Raw genomic sequence first — 23,045 nt, 5'->3', positions numbered from 1 at the left:
ATTTACAAATAATATCTTTAATAATACAGTAACAGTTGTGGTAGAAAAGTAAATGTATTGTTGCAAATAATTAAAAGGACATTAAAAAATTTACCATATTATTAAAGGTGATAATAAAATCCACCTATTTAGTTTTAAGCCTATGAATTTACTACTACTAATATATAATGCAGAGTTTTTTTTTCCAATATTCATAACATCTTAACAGCTTACCTGTACTTAAGTGTTGTGATTTAAATTTTAATCCAAAGGGGTCCTTTTCATAAGTTGTCTCAAAGTTTGGTAAACCAGGTTGGTACTAGACATGTAAAGGAAAGATTGCAATATTATTAATACATATTGTTTCTTATTATAGTTGGAGTTTGATTTTTCCTAATATTAAATATTTCCTTGGTAAAATGTAATTTTGATGATTTTGTTGTGGCATTCAAATGTAGCATTTAAAACTTGTTTATGAAAATTTGAAAAAATGATCTAAGATTTAAATAGTGTATAAACAATTCATTTTTGTGGTGGAGAGGAGTACTTCAATTACCCTTTTGTGAAGTGATCAGAATTAGTATCTTAAACAGTGTGGAATTAAGGGAGTCTATTCAAAATTTAGATTAGTTAACCTAATCTTAAACTTGCAATCTTAAACTTAGCAACCTAATCTTAAACTTGATCGTAATTTATGACACATAGAATTACATATTATTTTTCTGGAGCTGAACTTCTTTCAGACACATAGCAAAAACATTCAACAAAGCTAAATAATTTATCAAGCCTGGAATAGAGTTACTATTTTTTTATAAGCTACTACCAAAGTAGATTTTTTAGTGATTTAAGTGAACCAATTTGAACTGAAATAGAATTTGTACGCTCCAAGAACTGATCAAATAAAACATCACAAAGTCTCTACTCAAAAGCTAAGTAAATGTGACACAAAACAGTGAGGGTACCAAGCAGAAATTAAACAGGGTTATATTCTTAATGAGTGACCTGCCACAAGCATATAGAACAATATTAAAAGTTCCAAAGAAGGAGATTCTCTAATACAAGATTTTTCTCTCTTTAATTGAATACAACATGAGACCAAGTTCGTTTCAAAAAGCCTTCACTGAGCTTTAATTTGTAACAATACTGACATCTGGTGGTTACACAATTTATAACACTCTGCCTCCAATTCAGTCATTTATAGAAGCAAGTTAATTCAGCTAAAATAAAAATATTCCTTATTCCGTGAATTTTATTTACTCAAGTTTTTAAGTCTGTCTTTAGTAAAATATTTATTTATTTATTTATTTATTTATTTATTTATTATTATTTTTTGAGATGGAGTCTCGCTGTGTCGCCCAGGCTGGAGTGCAGTGGTGAGATCTCGGCTCACTGCAACTTTCATCTCCCAAGTTCAAGCGATTCTCTTGCCTCAGCCTCCCAAGTAGCTGGAATTACAGGCACGTGTTACCACATCTGGCTAATTTTTGTATTTTTAGTAAAGACGGGATTTCACCATGTTGGTTAGGCTGGTCTCGAACTCCTGACCTCATGATCCTCCCACTGTGGCCTCCCAAAGTGCTAGGATTACAGGTATGAGCCACTGCTCCTGGCCTAGTAAGGTATTTAAATAAACCAGTAACATTTAATATTTAAATGACCTCCCTCATCTCCAAAAGGTAACATATGTTATTTACTATGAATGGAAATATTTACATGACCTCCCTCATCTCTAAAAGGTAACATATATTATTTACTATGAACGAAAATATTTAGATGCCCTGAATAAGTAAAGAGAGTTATTGACTATAGCTCCCTGTATTTTCCAAATTTTATCCTAATAGCTCATAGAGTTAACATTCATCGAATACCTCAACATTTCAGATTCTGTTGTGCTTTGCATATATTGTTTCGTTCATTACTTAAAATAACCATAAAAAGTATGTAGCATTATTAACCCACAGTATAAATAATCAAAAAGGCTTAGTATCTTGTCTAAAGTTATTAGAAAATAAAAGAACAGGGATACTCTGATCTTAGAAGCCATGCTCTTAACTACTATTCTACATTTTCCCACTGGAATACACTTATTCTTTTATCTCACTATTTCTAGATCCTGTTCTGTCAGTTCTACTGTTTAACTCTTTGCCTAGCAAGTCACATTTATGTGCTAAATTATAGATCTAAGAACAGAATATATTCACATTTTAGTGGAATTATATTTTGCATAAATATTTGACCTTATTTGCATCTCCATATACTTCATCACCCTTTTAAATTATAAATCTAATTATTGCCCATATATTATTTAAATTATTAATCATCCAAAAGATTCATTAAAGTAATAGAATATCCCTTTTTAACTATTTTCATTCATTCACCAATTTATTCCACAAATTTATTTTATTAGTAGTAGGTTATAAACTGCTGGCAACTGATGTCTGTTCTCCAATCATATCTAAACCCAACCTGTTCTCTTGAAACCTAAGAAAGCCTATCTCAGAGTTGGCCACTTGACCTGGCAGATAAAACCTCATCAGAATCAATCAGGTTCTTACCTCTCTGTTCTATCATTTATTGCTAAATGTGAATTGTATTGTACCATGAGAAAAAAGGACAGCATTATACACATTATATACACATACCATTTTCCTATATGTAATAGTTTTTCTCATTAAGAAATGAATAAAAAATAATATATAGTTCCCCTTATCTATCTTAAATTGTTTTTATTCAAATGCTCTTTTGTACCTGTCGAAAGTCATGTGGTTTGGGATTGACATATACACCCCTTGGATATTGTCCACTCTTCACAAACATTAACTTTGCTTTTTGTAAATCCAGACGTGGAAATGTAGTTATAAATTTAGGAGCTGTGACCTCCTTAGGATGATTCCTTATGCTGGGCAAGTGAAGCATTGTTTCTGGAAAACTGATTTTTTTCCTCCTTTTTTCTTCCTTAATTGGTTTTGATGGTCTTTCTGGAATTCTCAAAGAAGTATACAGTTTGTAGCTAAAATCAGGAGGCTTTATTTCCCATACATTAACTTTCATTTTACATTGTGGAGGTTGCAGAACACTCTTTTTCCATTTGGAGTTGAGATCCTGTCGTGAAGGATATTGCAGCCTCTTTGCAATATCCCTATCTCTTGTGCCTCTCTGAGACTCATGGTATATTATGTGGAGGGCATTTTCACGTGGAGGAATCTGCAACACACATGGAAATAGGTGAAGCTTGTCACTATAGCAATGGTGTACTCAACATTTTCTCTCCAGGACAAGTTAATCTTTGAAAAATTTATGAAGCAGGAAAAAGCTCAGAAATGACAGGGAATATGTATGGAGGAGAAGGAAAAAAATATCATTGCTGCAAATATTTATTCAGCACCTTTGTCACAGCAGTCAGTGCACTAAGGGCTGGTAATTTTTTCAATGATTGATGTAAAATCCATGTCCTTAAGTAACCTACTTAAAAGACAAACATAAAAGCCAAAAATAAAACCTGTGTAATAGGATAGATATTGCAAGTATTATGAGAAGCAAGGAGATTGGTCAGCTAGCTTTATCAAGAAAATAGACATGATGTCAAAAGCTGTTATTTGGATCGATCTTGAGAGGTAAGTAGAAACATTCCAGGTGGTAAAGGAAGGCAATAACATTTGACCTAGAAATAGAAAGTATGTGAAATTTGTCATTACCTATTTCTAGGATATCTATGGCTGCCTAAACCATCATGAGTACATTGTAATTACTGCTATTGAAACTTATAGATGAGAATCATGCATTTGCTTTTTTGCTGACCAGCTAAGCAGTGACGTGGAAATCATTATTACACTTCTGAGATTTAATGACATTATCAATATGTTACTGGATGATTCAATGAATTCAGAATCTCCTTGGAAAGGCTAATTACCAATCAGAATATATTTGGTGAAGTAGAAATAGTACAACAATGCTGGTTCCTGGGAAATAAGGACCTGAGGTGAGGATGAATTTCCTTGTCTTGTGCTAGAATTTTGTGTTGTTTCATAATAACATCAAAATAGAGGATCATCAAAATTCTAAATGTTAATTTTCAATATGCTAAAGTTGCAAGTGAAGGGAAACTACTATAAATGAAAGGAAACTACTCTTCATATATGTTGAAAATGTCCATTTTCAAAAATTTGTAATATTTTGCAGTGATGGATTGTTTCCCAAATACTCTTATAAATATTTTTATTTTATAACGGGCTATGCCATATTGAGAGAAAAACAAGAAGCATGTAAAAGGAGCATAGCTTCTCTGTGAGGAGACAGTGAAAAATGATATGATAGGAAAAACTAGAAAAATTGGAGTTATAGTATTAAAAGTCTTTTATGCCACACTAAGAAGTTTTAAATTCATCCAAGAGGGAAAAGGGAACAAATAAAATATTTTAAACAGGAAAATGGTTAGCAAGTTATTTGTATTTCAGAAAGATCAGTGTGGTAGCAGTATGGAGGGTGGCCTCAAAATAAAAAATGAAAGCTAAGCCAAAAAAAAAAAAAAAAAAGCCCAAACCCAACATAGCAACGATTTAGGTGACATGATAAAAAACCTAAACAAAGATGTAGCATGAAGATGAGAAAGGGAGGTTGTTCTTATGAGCTACTTAGCAAATCTAATATCTTGAGCTTTGTTTCAAATATATTGCAGTTTATTAACCAAAATAAGGAATAAAGGAGAAGAAACAGTTTATGAAAGAAGGTCATATAATGGGTAGATTTCAATAAAATGTAAGCCCCATACTAATCAGAAAGAAAAAAATGACAGTAGATACGCAAATGAAAAAGAGAAAGGAATCAAAGTTCATCACTACAGAAAAAAACCAAGCCACAAAGATAAACAATGAGAAGGGAAGAAAGAAAAAATAATATATACAAAACAACCAGAAAACAATTAACGAAATCAGAGAGTATGTCTTCAAGTGTTAACAATAACTTTCAGGGTAAACAAGTTAATTTCCCCAATTAAAAAACGTAGACTGACTGAATGGATTAAAAAAGGACTCAGTTATTTGCTACCTACAAGAACCTCACTTCACCTGTAAAGACACACATAGACTGAAAATGAAGGGATAGAAAATGATGTTCCATACAAATGGAAACCAAAACTAAACAGAAGTAACTATACTTATTTCAGATAAAACAGACTTCAAATAAAAAAATGTAAAAAGAGACAAAGAAGGCCATTACATAATGATTAAGAAGTATATTAAGGAAGAAGATATAACAATAGCATATATATGTGCATCCAGCACCCAAATATATAAAACAAATATTATTTGATCTAAAGGGAGAGATAGACAGCAATATAATAATAGTAAGGGACCTCAAAACTCCACTTTTAGAAATAAACAGAACTTCTAGACAAAATCAATGAAGAAGTATCAAAGTTAAACTGCATTCTAGAGCAAATAAACCTAACAGACGTTTACAGAACATTCCACCCAGTAACTAACAATGTATGTTCTTCTCATTCGCAAATGTAACCGTCTCCAGGATAGATCATAAGTTAGGCCACAAAGCAAGTCTAAACAAATTAAAAAGGATTAAAAACATAGAAAGTATCTTTTCTGACTACAGTGGAATAAAACTAGAAATCAATAACAGAAAGAACTTTGGAAACTATACAAATACATGGAAATTAAGCAACACGCTCTTGAATAACAAATGAGGCAAAGAAAAAATTTAAAAATTTATTGAAACAAATGAAAATGGAAATACAACACACCAGAACCTATGGGATACAGCAAAAGCAGTTCTAAGAAGGAAGTTTACAGCAATAAATATCCGCATCAATAAATTAGAAATATCTTGAATGTAGAGACAGCTTCAAGATGCTGACTAGAGGCATCGGGCACTTGCCTTCTCCAGACAGAAGAAACAAAACTTAACCAAATAGATAATCACATTTCAGATAAAACATCTAGTAGAGAACACCGGAGTTCAACAGAGAAATATCTGAGACACAGAAGGGGAAGAAAGCAAGGGGTTAGCTTGGCCAAGATTGGCTGGGAGCCCATAGGGGCTCCTTTTTGCAGAGAAAGGGTAAGTGGGATACCCTCATTGGCTTACATCCTCACTGTGGACCGCTGCAATCCCAACCATTGGAGAGCTCCTGTACCCACATTAACCCTAAGACTAGTGTGGGTGTTCATCTGGAGACCCAATGAGGGCATTGTACCAGATAGAAAATGCACTGGGTCACACACACTCCTGAGATCTAAGTGGCTACAGCATGGCACCATTGTGAGAGCCTAGCCATCACCATTCTGCATCCTGCTCTGGGAACAACAGCTGTCCCATCTCCACATCCTGGGAACCTCTGTTTATATCCCCTGGTGTCCACCCAGAGGGCTACAGAGGCACAGCATTGGCTGAGCCCAAAGATGCTTGGGGTCCCCTGTACTTTAGTCCAACAGAGTACTATTGCCTGGGGAAAAAAAATGGTGCAGCACACCAAGGAGGTGGCCACTGGGCACAAAGGAAGCCAAATTACATGCTTTCCAGAGCTGATGAGCTTTCTATCTGGGGCTTTGATAAGTGACTCCACCTCTAACTGTGCCACATATTGTACTTGGGTTCACAGTGAGAGAGTGGGATCTTTCCCTCTACATGTGCACAGTGCCATAGCAGTTGTTGCCACTGGGAGCCAAGGCAAGCGGGCCTGAGAGCTGTCTGACTGGAGCTGGAAGGAGTGACCACAACCCTGCTGGCAGAGTGGCCTCTGTGCTAGGATTTATGTATAGAGAATGGGATCTCTTTCCTTCTCTGCATTTCACTGCAGCTGCAGCTGCTCTTGCTGCCACTAGGGGCTGGATGGGCAAGAGAGGGCTGCTTGTCTGGGGCTGTGAGTTGCAACCATGTCCCCATTAGCAGTGTGGCCTGTGTTAAAGCTCACTCACAGAGGGTGGGGTTCTTTCTCACTTCTGCATGGTGCTGTTGCAGCTGCTGCCTCCAAGAGCAAATAAGTCTGAGAGCTGCATGTTTGGGTTGTGGGTGGTGACCCTGCCCCCCTGCAGTATGGTCATGTGCTCTGGCTACCAGTAGAGGGTGGGATCCTCATCTCCATCCTCTGCACAGTGCTGAAGCCACTACCGCAGCAGGGAGCTGAAACAAGTGCAACCTAGAACTGGAGACTCCCTGTGCCAATCCTGCCCATGCCAGCAGCACGGGTTCTGTACTCTAGTGCACATCCTCAAATCAGGCTCCTCACACTCACCACTGCAGTCACTGCTGCTGCCAGAGATTAAATGTTCACTTCCCAAAGCCTGAGAGCTGCTTGTAGGAGACTGCTGATAGCAACCTACCCATGCAAACAGCAGGGCCACTATGCTTTCTAGTACAAGCCCTAAGGTCAGGTATCCACACCAACCATCACAGACTGTCTCAACCTGCCTACTACAGCCTGTCCCCCTGCACACCATCAGGGGCCTGAGGACAGACACTCCCAAATTGGCACCACATCTCCAAGCCTGAGCACACCACCCAAGGACTTGGTGATTATTCTGTCTATTCCACCACCTATACCATCTATTTTATCCCCCTAGGAACCTGAAGATGGGCCCACTCACCTTGCTACCAACAGCACAAACACACACTCACATGTGCCATCTAGGAGCTTCGGGAGGGGTCTGCCCAGCCAATCACAGCCACTGCCAACACCAGTGAGCACTGCTCAGGAATAAGACAGTCATTTTACCACTGCTACTGCCATGGCCCACACCATGCTGTCTGCACATGAGGCTGAAAACCAGTACACCCACCTGGCTCACCACTGCCATTACCAGCATCTGGGCAAGACACGTGGAGGCCTGATAATTGGCCCAACTGGACAACTAACACTGGTGCCAGCATACACCACCCAGGGGGCTAAAGGACAGGTATACTCAGCCTACTGCTGCAACCACTTGGGCCTGAAGACTGACCTACCTGCAATCCCTTTTCCCAGAAAATCTCCACCATAGCCTCCACTAATGACCCTAAGCCACTGAGGAAATCACAGATACCACTAACATTGTTTGTAGGCAAAGAAATCATAGAGACTACACTACTGCACACATTCAGAATCAAAGCCAAATGGCCCCAACAAACATCATAGATAAATTTTTAGGAAAAAGCCCTAAACTCAAAAGAAAATTCAAAAAATTCAAAGAAGACATAGATGCATAGATATGTAGGGACACAGAAAACATGAAAGAGCAAGAAATATGACGCCTCCAAAGGAATAAAATAATTCTCCAGCAACAGATCCCAATCAAAAAAATTTCACAAAATCCCAGAAAAAGAATTCAAAATACTGATTTTAAAGGAGCTCAGCAACATACGGGAGAATGCTGAAAAACAATACAAAGAAATCAGAAAAAATAATTCAGGATATGAATGAGAAATTTACCAAAGAGACAAATATTATAAAAAAGACCAAATGGAAATTCTAGAACTGAAGAGTTCATTTAATGAACTACAAAATATATTTGAAATCTCCAACAATAGATTAAGCAGAAGAAAGAATCTCAGAACTTGAAGACAGGTCTTTTGAAATAACCCAGTCAGACAAAAATGAAAAAACAAAGAATAAAAAAGAATGAATGAAGCCTTCATAACATATGGGACACTATAAAGCAAATGATATATGAATTTTTGGTATCTCAGAAGGTGAGGAGAGGACAAAAGTGTTCAAAAACCTGTTTAGCAAAATAAGAGCTGAAAAGTTCCAAAGTCTAGCAAGAGATTTAGACATCATATTAATCTGTTTTCATGCTGCTGATAAAAACATACTTGAGACTGAGAAGAAAAAGACGTTTAATTGGACTTACAGTTCCTCATGGCTGGGGAGGCCTCAGAATCATGGTGGGAGGTGAAAGGCACTTCTTACATGGCGGTGGCAAGAGAAAATGAGAAAGATGCAAAAGCGGACACCCCTGATAAAACCACCAGATCTTGTGAGACTTATTCACTACCACAAAAACAGTATCGGGGAAACTGCACCCATGATTCAAATTATCTTCCACTGGGTCCCTCCCATAACACATGGGAATTATGGGAGTACAATTCAAGATGAGATTTGGGTGGGGACACAGTTAAACTATGTCATTCCACCCCTGGCCCCTCCAAATCTCATGTCCTCACATTTCAAAACCAATCATGCCTTCCCAACAATCTCCCAAAGTCTTAACTCATTTCAGCATTAAACCCAAAAGTCCACAGTCCAAAGTGGAGACAAGGCAACTCCCTTCCACCTATGAGCCTGTAAAATCAAAAGCAAGCTAGTTACTTCCTTGATACAATGGGGGCACAGGTATTTGGTAAATACAGCAGTTCCAAATGGGAGAAATTGGCCAAAACAAAGGGGTTACAGGGCCCATGCAAGTCTGAAATCCATCTGGGCAGTCAAATTTTAAAGCTCCAAAATGATCTCCTTTGACTCTAGGTCTCACATCCAGGTCATGCTGATGCAAGAGGTGGGTTCCCATGGTCTTGGGCAGCTCCTCCCCTGTGGCTTTGCAGGGTACAGCCTTCCTCCTAGCTGCTTTCACGGGCTGGCATTGAGTGTCTGTGGCTTTTCCAGGCACATGGTGCAAGCTGTCAGTGGATCTACCATTCTGGGGTCTGGAGGATGGTATCACTCTTCTCATAGCTCTAGTAGGCCATGCCCCAGTGGGGACTCTGTGTGGGGGCTCCCACAGCACATTACCCTTCTGCACTGTCCTAGCAGAGACTCTCCATGAGTGCCCCGCTCCTGCAGCAAACTTCTGCTTGGGCATTCATGCATTTTCACACATCTTCTGAAATCTAGGCGGAGGTTCCCAAACCCCAGTTCTTGACTTCTGTGCACTCGCAGGTTCAACACCATATGAAAGCTGCCAACGCTTGGGGCTTGCACCCTCTGAAGCCATTGCCCAAGCTCTACATTGGCCCCTTACAGCCAGGGCTGGAGCAGCTGGGACATAGGGCACCAAGTCCCTAGGCTGCACGTAGTACAGAGACCCTGGGCCTGGCCCACAAAACCATTTTCTCTTAGGTCTCTGGGCCTGTGATGGGAGGGTCTGCTGTGAAGACATCTGACATGCCCTAGAGACATTTTCCCCATTCTCTTGGGAATTAACATTTGGCTCCTTGTTACTTATGTAAATTTCTGCAGCCAGGTTGAATTTCTCCTCAGAAAATGGGTTTTTCTTCTCTATCACATTGTCAGGCTGCAAATTTTCTGAACTTTTATGCTCTGCTTCCCTTATAAAACTGAATGCCTTTAACAGCATCCAAGTCACATCTTAAATGCTTGGCTGCTTAGAAATTTCTTCTGCCAGATACCCTAAATCTTCTCTCTAAAGTTCAAAATTCCACAAATCTCTAGGGCAGGAGCAAAATGCCACCAGTCTCTTTGCTAAAACAAAACAAGAGTCACCTTTGCTCCAGTTCCCAACAAGTTCCTCATCTCCATCTGAGACCACCTCAGTCTGGACCTTATTGTCCATATCACTATCAGGCTTTTGATCAAAGCCATTCAACAAGTCTCTAGGAATTTCCAAACTTTCACACATTTTCCTGCCTTCTTCAAAGCCCTCCAAACTGTTCCAGCCTCTGCCTGTTACCCAATTCCAAAATTGTTTCCACATTTTCAGGTATCTTTTCAGCAACACCCCACTCTTCTGATACCAATTTAGTGTATTAGTCCATTTTCACACTGCTGATAAAGACATATCTGAGACTGGGAAGAAAATGAGGTTTAATTGGACTTACAGTTCCACATGGCTGAGGAGGCCTCAGAATTATGGCGGGAGGTGAAAGGCACTTTTTACATGGCAATGGCAAGAGAAAATGAGGAAGATGCAAAAGCAGAAACTCCTGATAAAACCATCATATCTCGTGAGACTTATTCACTATCATGAGAATAGTATGGGGGAAACTGCCTCTGTGATTCAAATTATCTCCCACTGGGTCCCTCACACAACACATGGGAATTTTGGGAGTACAATTCAAGATGAGATTTGGGTGAGGACACAGCCAAACCATATTGACATGAAGACATAGTGTTAGCGAAGGCACAGTGATCTCCAAATGGAGACAGCACATTGTAGTTAAACTGTCTAAAGACAAGTTTATAAAAACAACAAGAGAAAAGCTTCTAGTTACCTATAAAGTTACCTCCATCAGACTAAGAGCAGATTTCTCATCAGAAACCTTACAGGAAAGGAAGGAATGGGATGATGTGTTCAGAGTGCTAAAAGAAAAAATCCTATCACCTATGGATACTATATCTAAGAAAATTATCCTTCATACAGGATAAATAAAGTCGTTCCCAGAGAAGCAAATTCTGAGGGAATTCATCATCACTAGACTGTTTCTACAAAAAATGCTCAAGGGAGTCCTAAACTTGAAAGGGAAAGGATCAGTCATCATCATGAAAACATAAGTAAGTGTAAAATCACTGGTAAAGCAAACACACAGACGAGGAAGAGAAAGGAGTCAAATAGTACCACAACAGAAAACTACAAGACCCTATGGGCAAATAATAAAAGAAAAAAGAACAAGTAAAGAATATATAAAACAGCCAGAAAACAATGAACAATATGACAGAAAGAAAACTTCAAAAATCAATAATAACCTTGAAAGTAAATGAATTAAAATCTCCACTTAAAAGATTTACACTGGCTGAATAGACACAAAAACATGATTCAACTATATTCTGCTTACAAGAAACTCAACTTATCTGTAAAGAGATACATGGAAAATACAGGTATGGGAAAAGATACTCTATGAAAAAAAAAGCAAAGAAGAGTAGCTGTACTTATGTCAGATAAAACACACTAAGTTAAAAACAGTAAAAATAAAAGATAAAGAATATTGTTATATAATGGTAAAGGGGAATCAGTTCAGCAAGAGAACATAACAATTCTAGGTATATATGCACCCAACACTGGAGCACCCAGATCTATAAAGCAAATTTTACTAAATCTAAAGAGAGACATAGATTCCAATATAATAATAGTGGGATACTTGAACACCCCACTCGGAGCATTAGACAGATCATGTGGACAGAAAATCAGTAAAGAAACATTGAATTTAAATGAACCTAACAGGCATTTACAGAACATTTTCTCCAACAACTACAGAATAGGCATTTTACTTTTTTTTTCTTTTTTATTTTGAGACGGAGTCTCGCTCTGTTGCCCAGGCTGGAGTGCAGTGGCGTGATCTCAGCTCACTGCAAGCTCCGCCTCCTGGGTTTACACCATTCTCCTGCCTCAGCCTCTCGAGTAGCTGGGACTACAGGCACCCATCACCACGCCCAGCTAATTTTTTGTATTTTTAGTAGAGACGGGGTTTCACCATGTTAGCCAGGATGGTCTCAATCTCCTGACCTCATGATCCACCCGCCTCGGCCTCCCAAAGTGCTGGGATTACAGGCATGAGCCACCACGCCCAGCCCAGAATAGGCATTCTTCTTATCAGCACTTGGAACAGTCTTCAAAATGGGCCACATGTTAAACCACAAAAGATGTCATAACAAATTTTAAAACTGAAGTTATATTAAGTATTTTCTCAACCACTATGGAATAAAACTAGAAATAAATACCAGGGGAACTCTGAAAACCATACAAATACATGGAAACTAAACAAAATTCTACTGAACAACAAATGAGTCAAAGAAGAAAATTTTTTTAATTTAAAAATTTCTTGATACAAATGAAAATGAAAATACAACATACCAAAAGCTGTGGGATACAGCAAAAGAAGTACTTGGCTGGAACTTTGTAGCACAAACAGCTACATAAAAACAAGAGCAACAACAGCAGCAACAACAACCAAAAAAACAAAGATTTTAAATAAACAACTTAAGGCTGTACCTGGAAGAACTAGAAAAGCAACAAGAAACCAAACCCAAAAATAGCAACAAAAAAAGAAAGAAGGAAAGAGAGAAAGACAGAGAGAGAGAAAGACAGAAGAAAGAAAGAAAAAGAAAGAAAGAAAGAAAAAAGGTAAGAGCAGAACTAAATGGAATAAAAACTAAAAGAAATACAGAGAATCAATGAAATACAAGGCTGAGTTTTTGAAAAGATAGATAAAATTGATGAACCACTAGATAGAATAACCAAGAAAAAAAGAGAAAAGACTCTAAGAAACAAAATCAGAAATTAAAAAGGAGACTTACAACTGATGCCAGAGAAATATAAACGATCATCAGAGACTATTATTAACAACTATATGCATATAAAGTGAAAAACCAAGAGGAAATGGAAAAATTCCTGGAGGCATACAACCTACTAAAATTAAATCAGGAAGAATAGAAAACCTGAACAGACTAATAAGTAGTAATATGGAATCCGTAATAAGAAGGCTCTCAGCAAAGAAAATACAAAGACTGATGGATTCACTGCTAAACTCTACTAAACATATAAAGAACTAATACTAATCATCCTCAAACTATTCCAAAAAATTGAAGAAAACTAACTCATTCTACAAGATCAGCATTACTCTGATACAAAAGCCAGGAAAGGATACAAGAAAATAAGAAAACTACAGTAGTCCAATATTCCTGATGAACAGAGGTGCAAAAATCTGCAACAAAACGCTAGCAAACCAAATCCAACTGCACATCAAAAAGATATACACCATGATAAGGTGTGATTTATACCAGGGCTGAAAAGATGGTTCAACATGTGGAAGTCAATAAACATATCACATCAACAGAATGAAGGACAAAATTGATTTGATCATCTCAACAGATGCAGAAAAAGAATTTGATAAAATTCAACACCACTTTATGATAAAAACTCTCAATAAGCTAACCATTGAAGGAACATACCTCAATATAATAAAAGCCGTATATGACAAACCCACAGCTAACATGATACTAAATGGGGAAAAGTTGAAAGTCTTTTCTCTAAGAAGTGTAACAAGGCAAAAATACCCACTTTCACCACTATGATTCAACTAAATACTGGAAGTCTTAGCCAGAGAAATCACAAAGAAATAAAGCACATCTAAGTTGGAAAAGTGAAAGTCAAATTCTATTTTATATTTACATTTAGAAAAACCAAAAGGTTCCACTAAAAAAACTCTTAGAACTAATAAACAAATTCGGGCCAGGCGCGGTGGCTCATGCCTGTAATCCCAGCACTTTGGGAGGCCAAGGAGGGCAGATCATGAAGTCAGGAGATGGAGACCATCCTGGCTAACATGGTGAAATCCTGTCTCTACTAAAAATACAAAAAAAAAAAAAAAAAAAAATTAGCTGGGTGTGGTAGACAATGCCTGTAGTCCCAGCTACTCGGGAGGCTGAGGCAGGAGAATGGTGTGAACCCAGGAAGTGGAGCTTGCAGTGAGCTGAGATCGTGCCACTGCACTCCAGCCTGGGCGACAGAGCAAGACTCCGTCTCAAAAACAAAAAACAAAAAACAAAAACCCCCCAAAAAAACAAATTCAGTTGCAAGATACAAAATAAACATACAAAATTAGTAGTGTTTCTGTACACCAATAATGAAATAGCCAAAAAAGCAATCAAGAAGGCAGTTTTATTTTCTATAGCTACAAAGAAATACCTAAGAATAAATTGAGCTAAGGAGGTGAAAGATCTCTATAAGGAAAGCTACAAAACACTGATGAAAGAAATTGTAGATGACACAAATGGAAAAACATCCCATGCTTATGGATTAGAAGAATCAATATCATTAAAATGACCACACTAGCCAAAGCAATCTACTAAGTCAATGGAATCCCTATCATAATACCAATGACATTTTTCAGAGAAATAGAAAAACAATCTTTTATAACCATAAAAGATCCCAAATTGCCAAAGTAATACTGAGCAAAAAGGGCAAAGTTGTAAACATCACACTACCTATCTTCAAAACATATTACAAATCTAGAGTAATCAAAACAGCATGGTATTGGTATAAGAATTGATGCGTATACCACAGGTACAGAATAGAGAATCCAGAAATAAATCCACATATTTACAGCTAACTTATCTTCCTCAAAGCCACCAAGAACCTACATTGGGGAACAAAAACCCTCTTCAATACATAGTTGGAAAACTGGATAACCACAGGCAGGAGAATGAAACTGGAACCCTATTTCTCACCATATGCAAAAATCAACTCCAGATGGATTAAAGACTTTAACATAAAACCTGAAATTATAAAACTACTGCAAAAAACACAGGGAAAGCTCCTCAGGACATTGGTTTAGGCAAAGATTTTATGGCTAAAACCCCAAAAGCATAACTAACAAAAACAAAAATAGACAAATGGGACTATGTTCAACTAAAAGGCTCTGCACAGCATGGGATAATCTACAGAATAGAAGAGAATATGTGCAAACTAATCATCCAACAGAAAGCTAATATCCAATATATACAAGGAACTTAAACAACTCAACAGCAAAAACCCCAAACAATCCTATTAAAAAGTGGACAAAGCACAAGAATAAACAGTTCTCAAAAGAAGGCATACAAAAGACCAACAGATATATGAAAAATTGCTCTAAATCACTAATCACATAGAAATGCAAATCAAAACCACCACAGTTAGAATGGCTATTATCTAGGAGAAAAAATAACATATGCTGGCAAGAGTATAGAGAAAAGGAAACTATGTATACACTGTTGGTGAGAATGTAAATTAGTACATTCTCACTACAGTATGGAGATTTCTCAAAAAAGTAAAAACAGAACTACCATAATATCCAGAAATCCCACTGTGGAATATTTTTCCAAAGGAAAAGAAGTTTGAGACAATCCTGGGCAACATGATGAGACCCTGTCTCTTCAAAAAGTACAGAAATTAGCCAGGCATGGTGGCATGTGCCTGTCACCCCAGCTACTTGGGAGGCTGAGGTAGGAAGATCTCCTGAGTCTGGGGAGTTTGGGGCTGCAATGAGCCATGATCCTGCCACTGCTGGATCGTGATCCAGCCTGGGTGACAGAGTAGGATCCTGTCTCAAGAAACCCCCCCCCCCCAAATTAGCAAAGATAAAAAATCAAGCTGTATCCACCAATTGAACACTGGATTAAAAAAAAGTATATATATACATAATAGAATACCAGTCAACCATAAAATAAAGAATGAAATCCTGTCTTTTTTTTTTTTTTTTTTCTTGAGATGGAGTTTTGGCCTTGTTGCCCAGGCTGGAGTGCAATGGCATGGTCTCAGCTCACTGCAACCTCTGCCTCCCAGGTTCAAGTGATTCTCATGCCTCAGCCTCCAAAGTAGCTGGGATTACAGGCACCCGCCACCACGCCCGGCTAATTTTTGTCCTGATCTCACGTGATCCACCTGCCTCGGCCTCCCAAAGTACTGGGATTACAGGCATGAGCCACTGCACCTGGCTGAAATCCTGATCTTTTGCAGTAACATGGATGGAGATAGAAGTCATTATGTTAAGCAAAATAAGCCGGCCACAGAAAGGCAAACACTGCATGTTCTCACTCATATGTGGGAGTTAAAAAACTTGATCACATGGACATAGAGAATAGAATGATGAATATGAGAGACTGGGAAGAGTGGGTGGGTGAGAGGGGGTTATGAGAATAAATTGGTTAATGGGTAAAAACATACAGTAGGATGGAAGAAATAAATTCTAATGTTTCATAGCAGATTAGGTTGACTATACTTAGCAACAATATTTAGTATATTTAATTAAAACAAGTTTACACGTTGACCCTTATGGGTTAATTAGAATAAATCTGTACAAGTTAAAATTGTATTAAGGACCAAATGGATAATGACCAGTACATACACAGGTTCTCTCAAAGCAGTAATTCCTAGTTCTATCGTAAGATCTTTCCAAAGCAAAAACCTAATTACTGAAATAATTCAAAAATTCTAATCTGTAGAGAAAAGCAATTATCCTAGAGGGTCAAGCCATACAATGTCACACCTAAACATTAGTCTTAAGTCATTTTCCCACATTCATATAGTTTCAAAACATGGTAAATATCCTACATATTGAAAAGAATTAAATGACCTAATATTCAAAATATCTTAGAAATACCATCCTTTAGTTCAGCAGTCCCCAGTCTTTTTGGCACCAGTGAGTGATCTCGTGGGAGACAACTTTTCCACAGACTGAGGAAGGATGGGGAGATGGTTTCAGAATGATTCAAATGCATTACACTTACTGTGCACTTTATTTCTATTATTATTACATTGCAATGTATAATGAAATAATTATACAAGTCACCATAATGTAGAATTGGTGGGAGCCTTGAGCTTGTTTTCCTTCAACCAGACTGTCCCATCTGGGGGTGATGGGAGACAGTGACAGATCATCAGGCATTTGATTCTCATAAGGAGCACATGTGTAGTTCACAATAGGGTTCACGCTCCTATAAGACTCTAATGCCACCACTGATCTGACAGGAGGCAGAGCTCAGATGGTAATGTAAACAATGGGGAGTGGCTGTAAATACAGATGAAGCTTTGCTCTCTGGCCCTCTGTTCACCTCCTGTTGTGTGGCCTGGTTTGGGTTGGAGGCCCCTGCTTTAGTTAACATACCCTTAAATTTTGTGTTAACATTGGTTTCACCCTGATTTAGTCCATACATGCCAATATACAAACTATCAAAGTATATTGGAGCAACTCATGTTTGTATTTTTGCAATTCTTCCATGTGTATGATATAGAAATGAAAATAAAATTTTTCTTCTAATATAACCATGTTTTCAAATAGGTTAGTTTCCTTACATAGCATTTTCTCATATTTACCACACAAGCATCATGGACTGATTTTTTTTCCAATGAAATGCTATCTAGTGACTTCCTTAATGAGTACAACTTAAAAAAAAAAACTTAGAAACTTGAGCCATTTCTCAAAAATAAGCATATTTAGTTTTCAGTTTTAGTTACTTGTGGCTGCCTATAAAAGATCTCAAATGACTGAGCCCTAAAGCCAGATTCATTCCTATATATACTCAGCCTGTTGTCTGCAGGGAAGTCACAAGACTTTACTGAATGCCCTGTCACAAAACTAAATGACCCTCAAAAATTAACATGAGTTTTATACTTAGAATTCTCAGTCAGTTCATGTCAGTTGGTTATCTTTTAATAGTTGTCATACAAAAAGGCTTACAGACCACACATTATTTCAAAGAAGCCGGAGAACGTAGCACGATGTAGACTGAGATTAAAATTAACTTTTGGTAAAACAAGAGAGTGAGTACTTTTTGTAACATTTTGTCTAACATAAAAATGCATAACTTCCACAAAACCCACAAACTGAAAAGACAGTCTGGTAAATTAAAGATTTGTATAAACTATGCACAAAACCCATGGTATTTGGGAAAACTGGAAAGGTTTCTACAAGTAACAGTTTTAAAAATATAACTTTGTTCTACTAGCAATTACACAAAACATACATGCACTAATTAAAAATACACTACAACCCTGTCTGGAAATGCAGCTTAACATTTTCCAAATGGATTTTGCCCCACATTTACTATATAATGTGGCTGTTATTACTGCACAGGGACAGTTAGTGATACTGTCTAATTACCTTTAAACAAAGATATAGGGATTTTCTCCCTAAAAACAAGTTTTCAACATCAAAACTTATGCTTATAAAAATTTTAAAACTTTCAGCAGTCTAAATATGTCAAATGAAAACTTTACAAACTTCTCAAGTGCTCTCTACATTCCAGGTATGTCAACCTTGCTATCTAATGTAGAATCCATCAGAGATATTTCCATCTCTCTCTCTCATCACTGGATGGCTTTTTCTTAGTGCTGGCCTCATGGCTGTCTGCTTTCTTCATTGCTTTCTCCATTGTGTTGTGGTTAATCACTGCCTTGTATCCATTCCTTTTCTAGCCTTTTTTTTTTTTTTTTTTCTTTGGTGGAGTCTCATTCTGTCACCAGGCTGGAGTGCAGTGGCGCGATCTTGGCTCACTGCAACCTCCGCCTCCTGGGTTCAAGTGATTTCTCCTGCCTCAGACTCCCAAGTAGCTGGGACTACAGGTGTCTGCCACCATGCCCAGCTATTTTTTTTTTTTTGTATTTTTAGTAGAGACAGGGTTTCACCATGTTGGCCAGGATGATCTCGATCTCTTGACCTCCTGATCCGCCCGTCTTGGCCTCCCAAAGTGCTGGGATTACAGGGTGACACCGCCCCCGGCCCTTTTCTAGCTTTTTGTTTGGCCCTTAATCTTTGGTTTTATTTGCTTCCTCATGTTGTCTTTGTTCAGCAAGAGATTTATTCAGCACTTTATGTGACTGTGGAATCTCCTTCACCAACCAAAAACATGTTCTTAAACTTGTTATACAACACTGAAGACTTTTCTACGATAACCTGACAAACTTTTTTCAGTGTTTTTTCAGTGCAATAGTCATCTCCGTCCCTTTTTATTTTATACTTTAAGTTCTAGGGTACATGCGCACAATGTGCAGGTTTGTTACATATGTATACATGTGCCATGTTGGTTTGCTGTACCTATCAACTCGACATTTACATTAGGTATTTCTCCTAATGCTATCCCTCTCCCAGCCTCCCACCCCATGACAGGCCCCAGTGTGTGATGTTCCCCACCCTGTGTCCATGTGTTCTCATTGTTGAACTCCCACGTATGAGTGAGAACTTGCAGTGATTGGTTTTCTGTCCTTGTGATAGTTTGCTGAGAATGATGGTTTACAGCTTCATCCATGTCCCTGCAAAGGACATGAACTCATCATTTTTTATGGCTGCATAGTATTTCATGGTGTATATGTGCCACATTTTCTTAATCCAGTCTATCACTGATGGACATTTGGATTGGTTCCAAGTCTTTGCTATTGTGAATAGTGCCGTAATAAACGTATGTGTGCATGTGTCTTTATAGTAGCATGATTTACAACCCTTTGGGTATATACCCAGTAATGGGATCACTGGGTCAAATGGTATTTCTAGTTCTAGATCCTTGAGGAATCGCCATGCTGTCTTCCACAATGGTTGAACTAATTTACATTCCCACCAACAGTGTAAAAGCGTTCCTATTTTTCCACAACCTCTCCAGCATCTGTTGTTTCCTGACTTTTTAATGATCGCCATTCTAACTGGTGTGAGATGGTATCTCATTGTGGTTTTGATAGTCATCTCTGTTTCTGAGCTTGTTGCATTGTATTCTGAAGTGAAGCAAATACATTCAAGGCCTCAATGTACTATGCCACATTTTAAAAGAGAATAAATTTGTTTCACTTCTCTATGATACCTTATTTTGTCCTTATATTATGAATTTATTATTACATATTATCCTTTTGAATAATATGTATGTAAAATTAAGCTTCTATTGTATATAAATCACAGAATCACGTATATCTTTGTAGTTCCCAGGCAGAAATAATCAACTGGAGGAATAGTTGAATAATTGAAGACAATAATGGAATAGTGCACCATAGTTTTCCTTTTACATGGAAAAAAATAAAGATTAGAGAAATACAAAGCTATGAAATATATGACTGAGAAATTAAGGAAAAAATAAATTAGTAATATTCTCATTTAAAGATTTAATAGTAAATGTTGCTTTTATAAAAGCTATAGGTTGTCCAAGATGTTGCACTGAAAATAAAAGAATGGCTTTATCTGCATTCAATAAGCAGAGTTATTCTTCACCTAAGATAATATATTTATACCTCAAGGATCAGTTTAAATGCTGCCTCCAATTAAAGCATTTTCAAATCTCTGTATCAGGATTTATGTTTTCTTTTTCTGAATACAACAATGGAGTTCAAATCTTCATTTTAACTTGTACCTGGATAATTTATTTATGTCAACTCCTAATTAGATTATAAAATAATTAAGACAAGGATTTCTATCTCTACAAACTCTATGCATAGTTCTTCACGTTTTAGATTGAGCTGTGTGAAATTGTTATTCAACCATTTTCAACCTTACAAAAATGCAAATTTTATATATTTCAATCATAATAACTAAGTTTGCCAAATTGTGAAAATTATATTCACCTTTTGAAAACTGTATGTAAAACCCAAACATCTAATCATATTTTTTCTAAATAAAGAAAAACTTCACCATAATAGTGACAATACAAAAAACATTCTTTTGAATTTCTTCCTCAAATATTTTCTCCAGGAAAGTCACTAAATATTTTTGTTATCTGCTTTTAAATTTGCTAATAAAAAAAGGAATACATTTCTTTAGTTAGTAAATATATGCAAATTTAAAGTTCCTTTGCTTAGATATATGAGTTGGATTTTATAACATTAAATTTGGGAGGTAGATAGGTAAAAAAATAGATACAGATACACTTGATACCTTAATAAGTTGTCAGTATAAAAAAAGTAGTATAATCTGCTATCGTGATCACAGTAAACTTTTTAGACCACATATTCATGCACATTTGTAAACTTGTATAAAGGGAAATTCAACACTGTCTTTTAGCAGGGCTTTCTCTTTCTTAATATACTTTTCATAATTTCTTATTTATTTATTATATCATGGATAAATGAATTGCTTTTCTCATAAGTGAATTCATCTTATATACCTTAACATATAAAACATATAGGCTCCAAAGAGCTAGTCAGTTTGACAAACAAGAAGAATTCAAAATAAAAACAAAAGGCGGGAGCATTCATTAGAAAACCAGTGACTTCACTTACCATTTGAAAGATAGCTTTTCATAAAAGTTTTAGAGTAATGTATCTCAGCAAATCTTTTCTGTAAAGCCAAGAGAGACTGACAGTTTAACATTATCCTTTGCTTTAGAAAAGAAGCCAAAGTATATTTAAGTTTTGCTCATCTGGGTTGCTAAGAAACCGAATTAATTTTCTACCAGATTCAAGTCAGAGTAGAAAAAGAAAAGTAAAACTAGGGCCTCTGGTTGTTGCCTAAAACCTAGCAACAAAGCAATAACTCTCATGCTTTTATTTCCAAAGGCTGAAAATCAGCACAACAAGCTCAATACTCAGTAAATACACAGAAAGAGAGCATATGAATAATTGAACTCCAATTCAGTTTTACTAAGTCTTGAGAACTCACCTTTTGTAATTGTTTAGTAATCTGCTTTATAAAGTGATATGAGTTTGACATGTGATATATGATATGATTCTGAGAGGCAGTTTTCACGTTGGGCTTAAGAAGGTTGACTTAATTTCTTCAAAGGACATTTTTTAAAACAAATAAAGATTACAAGTTCTTTCTAATCTATGGCTCAACCTACAGATTTTAATTTTCTTTTTGTTTCCTTTTTCTTTTTTTCAGAAACACAGTCATGCTCTGTCGCCTAGGCTGGTCTCAAACACCTAGCTTCAAGCAATCCTCCCACCTCAGCCTCCCAAATTGATGGGATTACAGGTGTGAGCTACCACACTCAGCCTCTGCTACATAATTTATGTGGAAAATTCCTCCTTTTTATTAATGAAACCCTACACTCAATAGATACATATTTCTTGGTTAGTTAAAAAAACTTTTTAAAATAGAAAACTTCAAATATAATGGGTGCAGCACACCAACATGGCACATGTATACATGTGTAACAAACCTGCACGCTGTGCACATGTACCCTAAAACTTAACGTATAATTAAAAAAAAAGAAAGAAAACTTCAAATATATACAAAAGTAGACATTGTGTAATGAATCCCCCATGTAACCATCATCCAGTTTAAAAAATTACCTTTTATGGCTAATCTTATTTCACACACTTGCCTCAAATATATCTCCAACTTTTTCCCCTTCCCATATTGTTTTGAAGCATCATGATATTTTATCAGTAATTATATCAGAATGTTACCCCCAAAAGATAAGAACATTTTTATTTTTAAAACATAAGCACCATTATGACATCTAAAAAATGAACATCAATTCACTGGTATTATTGAATATCCACAATTCAACTTTCCAATTACCTCATAAATCCCATAAATAATTTTTTTCTTTTGTGTTTCCTTCTTTTTTAATTAATTAATTAATTTTTATTATTATACTTTAAGTTTTAGGGTACATGTGCACATTGTGCAGGTTAGTTACATACGTATACATGTGCCATGCTGGTGTGCTGCACCCACTAACTCGTCATCTAGCATTAGGTATATCTCCCAATGCTATCCCTCCCCCCTCC

At 36.8% G+C, this 23,045-nt stretch overlaps 1 protein-coding gene across 3 annotated transcripts in view; it reads right to left on the bottom strand.

The window, feature by feature from the left end:
• The window catches only part of C6H7orf78 (chromosome 6 C7orf78 homolog), a 56,326-nt gene that overhangs the window by 14,271 nt on the left and 19,010 nt on the right, over positions 1-23,045 (bottom strand). For 2 of the 3 annotated variants that reach the window (XM_063815234.1, XM_063815233.1), the window contains 2 exons: positions 2,728-3,183; positions 214-298 (listed from right to left, as the gene is read on the bottom strand). In XM_063815234.1, coding sequence (XP_063671304.1) covers positions 214-298; positions 2,728-3,030 — 388 coding nt within the window. In that variant the 5' untranslated portion in view covers positions 3,031-3,183. Of the gene's footprint in view, positions 1-213; positions 299-2,727; positions 3,184-21,587; positions 21,646-23,045 lie in introns of all 3 variants that reach the window. The other variant, XM_054687393.2, reaches the window with a different exon arrangement.

The sequence above is a fragment of the Pan troglodytes genome, chromosome 6 (genome assembly GCF_028858775.2).
Source record: "Pan troglodytes isolate AG18354 chromosome 6, NHGRI_mPanTro3-v2.0_pri, whole genome shotgun sequence".
Classification (NCBI taxonomy): domain Eukaryota; kingdom Metazoa; phylum Chordata; class Mammalia; order Primates; family Hominidae; genus Pan; species Pan troglodytes.
This window is presented reverse-complemented; position numbering and strand designations above follow the sequence as displayed.